Source organism: Anser cygnoides, chromosome 11 (assembly GCF_040182565.1).
Source record: "Anser cygnoides isolate HZ-2024a breed goose chromosome 11, Taihu_goose_T2T_genome, whole genome shotgun sequence".
Classification (NCBI taxonomy): domain Eukaryota; kingdom Metazoa; phylum Chordata; class Aves; order Anseriformes; family Anatidae; genus Anser; species Anser cygnoides.
Window position 1 is genome coordinate 2,027,846 of NC_089883.1, and position 12,862 is coordinate 2,040,707.

At 48.2% G+C, this 12,862-nt stretch overlaps 1 protein-coding gene across 1 annotated transcript in view; it reads right to left on the bottom strand.

Annotated features, from left to right (window-relative positions):
• SMAD3 (SMAD family member 3) overlaps positions 1–12,638 on the bottom strand; it is a 75,563-nt gene extending 62,925 nt beyond the window's left edge. Inside the window, exon 1 of the mRNA XM_013193229.3 lies at positions 12,014–12,638. Coding sequence (XP_013048683.1) covers positions 12,014–12,219 — 206 coding nt within the window. The 5' untranslated portion in view covers positions 12,220–12,638. The remainder of the gene's footprint in view (positions 1–12,013) is intronic.
• Positions 12,639–12,862: the final 224 nt, after the last annotated feature.

Here is a 12,862-nt window from a genome sequence, read left to right on the forward strand (position 1 = left end):
ACTTACAGGCAGGTTTGAATTGAAGTTTACTCTTCTGGCCTTCAGACATATCAATAAGAATCGCAAGGGACCCTGAAGGTACCAATCACGACAGTAAAGAGATATACTCATCCCAAGCCTGGAAAAGATTCAAGTAAATCGAATACTAAATGACGTGTCATCTTTCAAGTATCCACAGAGGTCCTCAGCACTTTTCAGCCCTTCTTCATGTAGGTTATGCAGCCACACGGCTGTACACAAAAACACACGGCTCTACAGAGTCCTTTTTTTTAAAAAAAAAAAATCATCTCAGCAATGACGTTTGCAAAAGGTCATGGTCAGCAGAAACAAACATCTACGAGGCCACAAACGCCTTTGTGTTCATGGGACACACCTTTCCCGAATGCCACCGCAGCAGAAGGTCTTGCGAGGACCGTGCCTGCTTAGCCACAGAATGAAAACACATCGTCCAGACACAGGGGGATCCCGACACCATGGCCTCTTCTCCAGAAGCATCAGAAAACAGCCTGGATAAAGACAATATGCTAGCGGCCTCTTCCTGTATTTAAATGAGCTTTACGAATATAATTATGGATGCCATGAATATGTTGGGAATTATCGGTATGACTCAGGAAGTGCAGCTTTCAAACTGACTCCTGCTTCCATCCAGAGCATGGGAAGGTGCCCTCTGGACAGTAACGTCACCCCAACCTTCTACACGGAGCGCTGCAGCAGGCCCTAGGATGCCTGCACCCTAAATGTTGCTTTACCTCTGCCCCATGCACCTCAGTCAAGTTCTCGGGACTTCATTATCCCCATCTGCAGAAGGGGACCAAAACTGTTCTGCTGTAAAGGGCTTTGAGATCTGCGTTATGAAATAAGAGGTCACGAACGCCCTTCAGGAGCGCACGGTCCCTTCAACAGGCTGCTGAAAGACCGTAATGAAAAAGGTGCTTAAAAGGACTTGATGGATACTGCATAGTAAAGATTTTTTTACCTTTAAATGGGAGTAGCAGACAGCATTGGAGCTTGATTGTTGTCTTTCATATAAAGTAACTGTTTAAAACACACAAGGACTAATGCAGGGGTTGTTTTGCTCTTCAGAAATCTAAATAACCGTGATCTCACGCATTACTTCTTGATCCTTAACTTTGGTGAAGAGATACATTAAATACACTGCGCCCCACAGCAAGAATTCAAATTCATCTTGCTTCAATACCTTTGAAAAGAGTATTTATTTCAAACTTGTAAATGATTTAAAAGAAAAAGAGAAAGCTTAATTAATAATGTTGTTTCCAGCCAGATGGCCAGCTATTAGTTTTCAGTCATCTCTTTCAGAACAACTCACCAGAAGTCTTCAGATGCAAAGGAGTTTTACAGCAAATAGATGCTCACAATTGCCCAGCACTCAGCGGCTGCCAAAAAGCTGGGTAAAAGAGCCCAGCTATAGGTACGCAAGCGTTTAGCTTTTCCAACACGTGCTGCTGTGGGTCACGGCCGTAAAAGTCTGCTAGCGACAGCGCAATCACTCGACGAACACATTTATTTCATTTAACGTTTTGTATTTGGATGGCATTATATCCACATATGGTTATACAATACTGCTTAAACGAAAACAGGAGGCTACATGTATAGCGTTTCCCCCGGCCTTGTGCTAACAGACTTGAAGCTTAAGCTTGGTAGCAGACCACTGTGGCATGATGTGTATCAACCAGTCAAAATATTCCGTGTGTACGGGAGGTACCACGCCGAGATGAATAGATAACCATTATGCAACGCCAGAGAAGGTTGACCACGAAACATCCATGGAATTCGAATATTCTCACTGACGTAGCACCTACATATTTTCAAGGAAAGTTTCCAACGAAAATTAAAACTGCTTTCTTAGTATGAAAGAGATGCTGAGCAGCAACAGAAAGCTTTTTAAAAGAGCGAGGCACTGAGCTCTGCAACTCCCTCTCAAGACTTGAAGAGCTTTTCACAACCGTTTTTAAATTCTCTGACATCCTTGTGAGGTAAGTGCTGTATTTTCTAGGTAGTGAAGAGGGAGGTACAAGTAGGTTAAATATTTTGCTCAATGGTACACGGTGGTAAGGAACAAAACCTGATGTGGTTGGGGAAGACTGAAAATAACGTACATCCATTAGGCAGCAATCCACAACTGAAAACCTATCTGAATTCATTTATGGCTGGAAAAAGCAAAGATGCAATTGCAGCCCGATACTCGAACCCTCAGCCTAGAGTTCTACCAAACAAACAAAACTACATTTGGGAAAAAGCTTCAGTGATCAGCTGCCTACCTACACACAAGTTATTTATGGCATGAAAATCAGAGCAAAGCTCAAAACAGTCTGCAGAATGCCAGCAGACTTCTACTGGCGACAGAAATCAGCCAAACAGTAACATTAGCTTTGATAATCAGATAGCGATTATCTTTTTTTTTTTTTTAATTCACATTTAGTTATTTTCTAAAGCTCGTCTCTAATGCAGCGGTTTCCAGTCAGCCTGATTCCACTTTCCATTGTGCTAACAGCAATCTTCTGCAAAGACTCCGCTGCTCATTAAAAAAAGACAAAAAGGAAAGGATTTTGAAAATAAAACAACATTAAGCAGGCAAAAAAGCGAGTTTAAGCAAACCTGAGGAAATCTAAAGACAGATTTGACTCATGTGAAGCACTTGGTCAGTAAGTCCAGTAAATGCAGGCCCAAGAAGCAGGTACGGGGCAAGATTACCCCAACGGGATGCAAGTGTCACCGTGCCCAGCCTCTGAAACTCGTACCAGATAATTATCCTCGGGTCTCCAGAGCTCACCCAAGCTCAGCTTTCAGGTTCCAGGCCAACATCAGGAACTGTTCTAGACCTCGCCTCCAACAAGCTGGCCACGGGGGAAGAAAGAAAGGATCGATGTTATTAGCTTCTGAGTTCGAGGCCGGGACTGCTGGGGGGCTTTGCTGAGCGCACAGCCCGGCTCTTTGCTCTGTTTGCAGGCTGTGAGCGGGGAGGTGGCGGGGTGCTCAAGGAGAAGCACGTTGTAACGCTTTCACCATCGGCATGCAAGCTGGCCAAACAGCAAAAAGGAGAAAAAAAAACAAAGCAAACAACAACAAAAACAACAAACCACGGTGAGAACAGCCAAATGCCTTGTGCACAGGCCCGGGAGCCGCTGCCAAGGGCAGCCCCGCTGCCAGGGGTATCGCAGCTACGAAACGCGGAGGCCCTCTGCCAAGCCACGCTAGCGCCCATCAGAAAACCCTCAATGAAATGAGAGCGAGCGCTCCTCCAGGAACAAAACGCTTCGCAGACCAGGCTCGTTTTCACCAAACTTGCAGCTCAGCCCTGCCTGGCGTCCTGCAGGCGCCCCAGCCCAGGGCCGGGACACGCTGCAGCCGCGCGGGGTCTGCTGGGCAGGCTCCGGTCCCGCGAAGGAGAGCCCCCAGAAGCCCCAAGAGCCCTGAATTTGAAAGAGCCGTGATAGTACTCAACCTGCAGACACCTCTCTCCTCCATTTTCAGTTCACCGCCTTCTCGGGCTGGCCTGACTCTCCTTTCAGTTGCATGTAAATCAAGGAAATTTACTGCAGTCCGTGTAATTACACAAATGCAAAAAGAGTGGGAAAAGACCCAGCTCCAGCTGCTTGTCAGCTTTTCTTTTAGGCAAAGTGTGTTTTTTAAACGCTGATATAATTTTTCAGATACTTTTACACGCGTGCTACAAATTGGCTATGCACCTGACTCAAGGGGAACAACAATTTGTTCAACAAATAACGTGAAGAAAAGGACGTTTCTGAACAGTTCCACATGTGTAGAAACCACAGACTTTGTATCTCTATGAAAAAAAACCACATCTGCTCTTTCTGTGTACAACAAAATTAAAGGTGCTTGTAGTTGGGTCTTTGTCTTCCCACACAGCAACACTTACCATCCAGTTAGGGAAGGACATTTTGGAAGAAGTGTTCTCCAAATTGAGTAGATAAAGCCCTAACAACAGTTGCACAGTCGGCACAGAAACAAAGATGCAACCTCCTGCCACAGATGTCCTCCGCTGTGCCCAGTATTTTGGGGAATGCTAACTGTCTTACGTCTGTGAAGGGAATCAGAGCCAATGAATTTCTTCTTTTATGTTAAAGCAACTGGAACAGGAAGGACGAAGTTTTTCCTCTTTTATTGTTTGAAAAGAGTCAGTATCAGCATCCATCACTCAACTATGGCTGGCTGCAACCTCACCACAAAGTAAGAAATTTCTGGTTTGAGTTTCTTTTCTGGAAGGATTGTGTTTTGGTAACGAACATCACCAATTCCAAGACAATCTCCAACCTCTTCTATAACACAATTTGCAAGCAAAGGTTTACTGAAGTTTCCAGATTTGATAACAACAAATTATGAAGTGCGCTAAGGATGGTCCAAAAAATACCTTGACCCCGAGGTCCTTCCTTCCTGAGGACCCTGGAAGAGGTGAGGGCTCCAGGCAGACTGCCTCTCCTGACACCTTGTTGCCTGCAGTTTTCTCTCCAGGATGCACAGACTCACCTTCTGTTAGCTGATGTACGTTCCTCTGGGGATCCACAAGCCGCTGCTGCTGGCCATGGGGTCAGGCACACACAGACCCCAGTCCCACCACACCACACTGAAACGGGCAACTTGTTTGTCTGCACAACCTCCGTGCTGAACAGCAAGTGGGCTGTGCAGGTAGTTTTAGTGACAAGTTATCGGTATCAGCTATTCGCCTTTCCTAGACTTCACAGGTAACGTTGCTAGCAGGTAAATTTTACTGCATTGTTATTTTTAAGTACGCCTTCTCATGAGGCTCGCCAATTAGTTTTGTTATTTCTTCATCTCTCCCACATCAACAGCAGCTCCTAGTAATTAAAACATGCAATCAAACCGACTCCTCGTGGAACAGCGTGACTCTGAACACAAGCAGAAAACTTGGCAAAGGCAAACCCAGAAGGAACAGCCACCGTTTGCTCCCCACGCTTCCTGGTGTCCTTTCCGCAGTGCTGCTCCTACCCACTGACATCTGCCTCTGCAGAAGCGTGTTGGGGATGCAAGCGAGGCCAGCGTCAGCGGTTACTGCTCACGCTGAGCGCACGGGGAGACCTCCACCGTAGAGAAAGGAAGGTTGGTTCGATGCTCCGAGCAACTCCTAGGGCATGCTGATATCCTGACCTGCTCGCTTTGAATAGCCTAAGTCTGTCTGTGCTACGCAGAGCCATGCAGGGCACAGAAACCTGCCTCGTCTCTAACTGAGCAGGTGTGGACACCCAAGGCAGTGCACCTACAACATCCATGGTTTACCCATCTTTGTAGTTGACGATGAAGATTTTGTATTCTGAGCTCACACAATTCCTGTCCGATTCTCTAGGAAGCAGGGTGCTGGGATTTCTTACCTGGCTGAGCTCTTCTGAAGACAAGGGTTACTTTGTTGTTGCTGTTAAAAGGCTCCTACTATCAGATGTAAGTAGTTTTTTCATGCTCACGGTCTGTGCTTCTCCAGACCAAGCCTTTAGGGCCAAAAGAGCGAGCTCTGCCCTTTCCTTCTGCTTCTAGGAGCCCCAGCCCAGCTGCCCCGCCTGCCTCAGGGCAGTCCTGCCGGGCTGGCAGCGATGGCAAAGAGACCCGCGAGCAGATGAGGATCAGGCCCACAGGGCTTCAGAACGCCTTTAAAAGCAGCATCAGCTGCAACAAGCGACACGTTACCGTCCCTTCCGCTGCGCAGAAAGTTGTGCTACCAGTGCCAAGCACGAGAGCCCAGTTATTAACAACTTCCTCGGCTCTCCTTGGACTGGAGGCGCACGTAACCAAACGCAATTAGCAAACATTTGCTAAGCTCGGTGGAGTCAGCCCGCTAGGACCGGAGTGTCTGGACAAGAACCTCTGCCCTGGCTTTATTCCCCCCGCTCCCGTCTGCTCTCCTCGCTGCCAATCAGCGCAATCAGCTTTGGACTGGAAAAAGCCTTTTGCACAGCACATCAAGGCAGACAAGGACAAAAGTTAATTAGGACTATTCATAAGCCTTACTGGAAGAGAGTGCTGCATCCCATCCCTGAAAATTTAATTGCACTCAACAGAGAAAAGCTAGAAACAACAACAACAATAATAATAAAAAAAACAAAAAGATAATTTGGGAATAAAATCTGATTTCAATTTAATTCAAGCACCGTTTGGCCCTATTTATTTCAGAAAGTAGTTCATGCAGGATAATAGCATTATTGTGCATCTAACAGTGTTAGAAGCTCCTAATAAATTAACAAGTGAAAATTAATGGCTGCTCAGTCCATTAAATCTTGTTAATTTTATTTTTGTTGCAATAATAAAGCGATCACAAGTTTACATTATTAAACCAATATTTATTAGAAGAGCTCATTTTAATTGGATCCCTGATGTGATAATCCTGTACACTGTGCATTTCTTGATTTCATCAATTTTTTGCATTTATTTCTCATTATATTTAAATGACTGCAATGTTCAGGGTCTTTTCCTAATACTATAAAAGTTAAGCAACCATTTTAAACATTTTATTTCACAAAGATTCAACACTTACTACACAATATAATGAGAATCTTATGAGTCCTTTCAGAAGCTATTTTAAATATTTAGTCTCTCGAGAAAGGGGAGAAGAAAAAAAGCAGAGGTATGAATATTTGAAAACATCTCAAGAAATGGTAAAATACGATTTTTTCCCCATTAGCCCGTCAGTGTTCTATACAACCCTTGCCCTGTGGGCTTTCGAGTCGAGAGGAGTTTTAGCACTGGTTTTACTGCAAAATACTGGCTGGCCTATACTTCTCAGGGAAAAAAAAGCACACACACAAAACCCACGTATTGACAAGGTTTTGAACAGCATTGCCAGCTGACCAAGAGGTTACATCTTGAGAAGATGCCTTACCGAGGGCTGGGTCGGATGTGCTATTCCAGCAGCGGCTGCTCTGAGCTAGGGGGCTGCGATGCTTTCTCCCTGACCTCCTTTCCCCAGTTCCTTCGCCTCGGCCAACACGACTGAATGTGGAGGCACAAACTGGTTGTATCAACATCATTGCTTCAGCACTTTGTTTTTTAACATTAATGCAGCACTTTGTTTTTTAAAATGGCATAGTGTGAACCAGAAGTCAACTACACGTGCTATTCCTCAGGCTAACACCAGAGGCAGTGACTGATGCAAGGGCAGGGAGAAGCTGGAGGGGCCGTGGGGAGAAGCCCCCGGCCGTGGGGCTTGGCCCTCTGGCGAGATGACCAGGAGGCAGAGGAGAAGGGCACTGAAGGGCATGAGTGACCGCAGGCAGAAAGTACACCGACTAAAGGCCGCGTGCGTCCGTGCACTTCCCGTATTTTCACCTTTAGACCGACCTGCGAAGTCACACGGACGCCGCAGACGCTGGTCACAAACAACCTGCAAAGCCGCTACCGCCGCCCCAGCCAAACCCGCTCACGTGGGTGCTGCCAGCAGCACGCCCGTGGCAGCACAAAGTTTAGGACAGGGCTGTAAAAACCCGCCCAGAAAGCTAGGTCAGCGCACAGGTTAGCACGCAGCTCGGTAGCGGTAAAATTACCTGCAGCAGGGAGCTGAGCACGACGGGCCGTGTCTGCCTGCGGGAACTGGGCCGCTCCAGCACGCCGCTGTAACGCCAAGCTCATCTTGAGCACGCTCTGAAACAAATTGCTGCAACAGCAAAGCTCCCCACATACAGCGACAGGCCAAAGTAAAAAACAGATGGCTTAAACTGGCATTAAAAATATGAATTTATGTGGGGACACACAGAACTGAGCAGCCTTTTGCATGGTACGGAAGCTAGATGGACACCAGGCTCAAAAGGAAAACGTACTTCAGGGTCTTGAAGGCTGCCTCTGCCACTTGCTGTATTTGTAGTTTTCCTATTTTCCTGGTATCAAGGCAGCCCTAAGACCACGGTCAACTCTCGTAAACGTTGTGCGGTCAGCTATCACCATAACAGAAGCTTTGCTCACACCCAAGACCTTCTTAAAATCACTTATTTATTATTCCTGGTTTTCCCCACCGACATGCAAATCACATAAGGAACACTTTGTTCAGCTTCTTTTAAAAAGCAAATGTGCCGTGTTTCCATTTCAGCTGGTACGTTCTATCCTTATCAGATGAGTTCCACAAGAAATAACACCCACCTCTCTTCAAAACTACTTTCTAAATTAAAAAAAACACCACTTAAAAGAAGGTATTTCTTACGCACAAGACTCCTGGCTCCCCTAAACCCCCTGGTGATATTTAAAAAAAAAAAAAAAGCAAAACAGTAATAGGTTTAAAAGAAAAATAGGCATATGAAAATATACTACAGAATGTCATAAGGTTTGTGTCTTAACGTGCAGCACCACTAGGGCTCTCCAAACAAAGCCTTTGCCACCTCCTGCCGTACCAGTCAGACTGTATGTGCTTTCAGAAATTACTAAGTGCTTGCCACATGTTCCTGACTTCTACAGTTCCGACCCCTATTTAGAAGATAAACTCAGCCTAACGCGCTGTTTCTAGGGCAAAATGCTAATGGTTTGCCAGGTGCACAGCGTGGCCTCTCTTCAGGTCAAGAAGAGCATCGTGAACTTACTGCTCTCCTCCCAGGGATGAAGCCCGCAGGGATGCTTCCAAGCTCTGCAGGCATGTGGTTGGCTTTGCTACCACCGGGTTCCGTGCCCACCACACTCTTTGGTCTCGGAAGCAAACAGCCCCACCAAAAATTCAAACAACCTGATAGCAGCTGGAGTAGATCCGAGCTCGTTTGCAGAGCAAAGCAGAGAGGCCGTAAACTCGCACACGTGGCGGTGCTGGGGCACACGCTAAGGGAACTCAATCCCCTGCTGGTCCAGAGGGTGATAAAAATGCCCACTCTGAGAGCTGGGCTTTCAAGATCAACGCAACTACCACAAAGGATTTATTTTAATTTGCAAAAGAACGCGTGTTTTCAACTTTATCGCCCGATACAGTATGACAAAATATCTTGCTGCCACGCAGCCACAGCTCACTAGGTCAGCTCCTAGCGCCAGAGCTCAGTGCACCCTGGTTTAGAGGCGGCTCGCTTGTGGAGCAGGACAGATTTCGGTGGCTGCAGGGGGAGGAAGGGAGGAGAGGACTCTAAATGAGCCACTCCATCCAACACTGAGAACGGCAGCACGAGGAACAACCAGGTGGTCTGAGACTGGCAGGTTTTTCAGGTGGAAACGATTTCCCACTCCAGCAGAAAAAAAAAACCAACACAAGAAGATTCCTGCCAGCATCGGTGCAGTGCTGAAATCCTTGAAGGTCTCTCCAGGCTTTTGCTGTCTGCCGCAGGCCCTTCCAACAGAAACCTGGGCCCTGAGGTGTCTGCCATCTTACAAATGGAGTGCTTGGAAAAGTAACACATGCTGAACAAATACACAAGCAAATAAACCATTCTTTGTTTTATAAACTGCTGGGAGATTGTGTACTGCGGAGCATGCGTATTTCCAGTTCCAAGCAGATCGAAATAAAAGCAGAAACAAATTCGGCCTTATAATTCCTTACCCCTACAACGAAAATAATGTATGTTTTTCTTGTTCTTTCTTAAACCTACACTCAATTCCACCTGGTCACTACAGGAACGCGAAGCTGCCAGCTCATCTGTAGCCCTTGGTCCCACAGGCAATGTTCCTGCAAAGCTCGAGCACTTTTACATCTGAAACTTGCTTCGTCTCATGGATACAATAGCTAATTTTGGACTTACCCTACTCCTGCTGGGCCAGAGTCATCACTGGCATAGCTCCACTGTAATCCAGCCTACTGATGCATTACAGACAATGCACAACATGATCTAATCCTTAATGATGCTTTTTCCCCTTTTGTCCCCCCCACATACTTATTTGCCTAAATAGTAAAATAACATATGCAGTATTATTTAAAAAGTAAATACTAAAACCGTCCCAGAACAGTCTTGCAAACGCTGATTTCAAGTGACACCACAGTCAGACTCGCAGATACATTATGACAAACAAGACAGGCCAGAGGAGAAGACCCAGCACAAAGTCACAAGGCCTTGCCACGGTTCCAGTCCAGCCACCAACTTCCAGACAAGCAGTTTCTCCTTTCCAATCCACCCCCCAGTATCTAGGTATCAGCCTCTTGGTAAGCCGCTGCAGGGGGCCCAGCACAAACTAACCCAACCACCGCCACTTGCATCTTTGTAATATGCACATTAAACAATAACAACCCTACACACGACATTGCCTTTAAAAACTAGCACCAAGACAAAAGGAGCTAATTACAAGTGTTACAGGTGGATGTGAAATGTTTTTAATTTCTGCATGGGTTTCCTTTAACAGAGTAAGGTCTACAAGAAACAGACGATCACTTCTGCACAGTAGGCTCTTCCAGGCCAATCTCCAGAGGTGATAATATTTATGACGCGTGACATCTGCTTGTCTTTTTACTTATTTTCAAGCTTTACAATTACATTTTTCTAAGTTAAAGCATCCTATTCCACCTCTCTCTCTGCTTCCTTTGAATCATGAAATATCAAGACCTCCCCCCCTTTTGCTACAACACCTTGTTACTCGTAAGAGCATTACCAGGAGGCTTCACACCCTGCTCCCTAACAGGTCAGCATCAGCAAGACACAATGCCCAGGGTCCCACCAGCAGGGCTGCTCAAGTCATTTTCTCCTTTTGAAAAGGTATTTAAGGGAAGTGGTTTAAACAGGGCACTATCGATGAGGAAAGCACGCTGCTTGCCAAGAATTTCAAAATACGGGTTTTAAGGCATTTGTATCAGGTGGTAGCTCTACGTGTTTTGATCCGTGCTTCAACTAGGAGAAGAGGCCAGAGCAACCCTAACAAAGGCAGGGGGGTCCATTTGTGTTAGTGGACAAAATCTTAGCCACAGTCATTCAGCACCAAAAAGACCAGGAAACTTTATTTTTTTTTTTTTCGGTTGAAAATAAATAAATAAAGAACCACAGTTGCTGGACGAAAAATTTCGGAGTTCCAAACAGCCACATTTCTAAGCTACTTGCTTACTTTTTCATGCAACAGATGCTGCTTTGTATTAGCTACTGCATATTAAATCATTCTGACAACCAAGAAAGCATACATTTGTTTGCGCGAGAGAGAAGCATGAATACACACACACACAGATATTTTCTCAGGCAGAAGCATACAATTAAGCAGCATTCAAATATTTGGAATGAACTTTGGCCTTTGTTGAAAACAACACAAAAAAAAAAAAGCACCCCCCAAAACAACAACCAACAACAGGCTCCGCAGTCATCTGGCCGGGCTCACAGAAATCGACAAATGTGCAGCAATAAAACACCGCTCGCGGCCAGCTATTCGCAAGTTACTTGGAAAATTCTCCGTAGATGGGCCACTTATATACACGTCCTTTATGATTTATAACGGCCTTACGGACCGATCTCGGAATCGAGGCTAAAAATAAAGTTTATGCCAGTACAAAAGCAGTATTAGTAGTAGTAAAAGACTCGGTTACGTTCACCCCCACACGGCTTTTTCACTCCAGACAATCCCCTTCAGCTCTCCCGATCCAAGAGGTGCTCTGGCAGCACCCCCCCTGCACCGCTTCGGAGCGGCGCCTGCCCAGCTAACGTGGGAGCCGGCAGGCAACCCAACCAAAACCATTTCCCTGATATATTTATCGAAAACCGACCTTACTGTAACGGTACTAGAGAACACGCTGAAACTTTCTGACAATGAGAGCACCCACACTAAGCAGAACTGTTATCCACCGCGCTTCCAACTTTTTTTTTTTTTTGGAATCTCGGCTGGAGACGTATTTCCCCCCCTTGCATTCCCCTCTCACTTTCTTCCCCTCTCGTTACTAGACAGCAATCCAATTCTGCAGCCTGGTTTTTGTTTTTTTTTCCCCTTTTACGCTATATATAGAGCCAGGACCGAGCCCGCGGGGAAGGACCGGCCCCAACGCGGCGCCGGGGGGGGGGGGGGCTGCAGGGCCCCGGGACCCCCTCTCAGGCCACCCCCGAGCCCGGGGGAGGACCCCGCAGGCCCCGGGTGCCCGTCTCCAGGCCCTGCCCCCCCCCTTTACCTGGGGATGGTGATGCACTTGGTGTTGATGTTCTGCGTGGTGATCGCCTTCTCCAGCTCGTCCAGCTGCCCCGTCTTCTTCAGCTTCTTCACCAGGCTCTTCACCGCCTTCTCGCACCATTTCTCCTCCTGCCCGTTCTGCTCCCCTTTCTTCCAGCCCAGGAGCCGCTTGACGATGGGAGGGGTGAACGGCAGGATGGAGGACATGCTGGCTCGCCCGGCAGCGCCCCGCCGCCCCCTGCTCCGCTCCGCTCCACGCCGCGCAGGCCCCGCTGGGCCGCCGGCGGCACAAAGCCCGGCCCCGGTGGCCCGGCTCGGCCCGGCCCCGCTCCGCCCGGCCCGGAGCTGCTTTCAGCGCCTGGGGCCCGCGGCACCAAACTTTGCCCGGAGTTCGCCGCCTCTCCCCGGCGGCGGCGGCAGCTCCCTCCTCCCCCCCCTCCTGCCCCGCTCTGTGTGCGCGGAGAGGCGCCCACTCCAGCTCATTCCCAGTCTGTCTCTCATGCAAATTGCCTGCTGGCCGCCCCGGCCCGGCTTCCACCCCCTCCTTCCCTCCCAAACACGCTCACTCACGCCGCCGAGGGAGGGCGGGGAGGCGGCCGGCCCGCCGGGAACTCCGCTCCCCCTTTCCCCGCCACCGCCGCCGGGCTCGGTGCGGGTTCCCCCCCTCCCCGCCCCCGGCCCTCAGGGGCTCTCCTCGCCCTCAGCCCCGCTCCAGCGCCCGGGGGAAGGCGCCCCCCTCAGCGGCCTCGGCCTTCCCTCCGCGGAGCCCCCGCTGAGCCCTTCGGGAACTCCCTCACCCTACACCGGGAGACCCCCGGGGGTTCTGCCTGGCCGATCCCCCTGCCCTCGG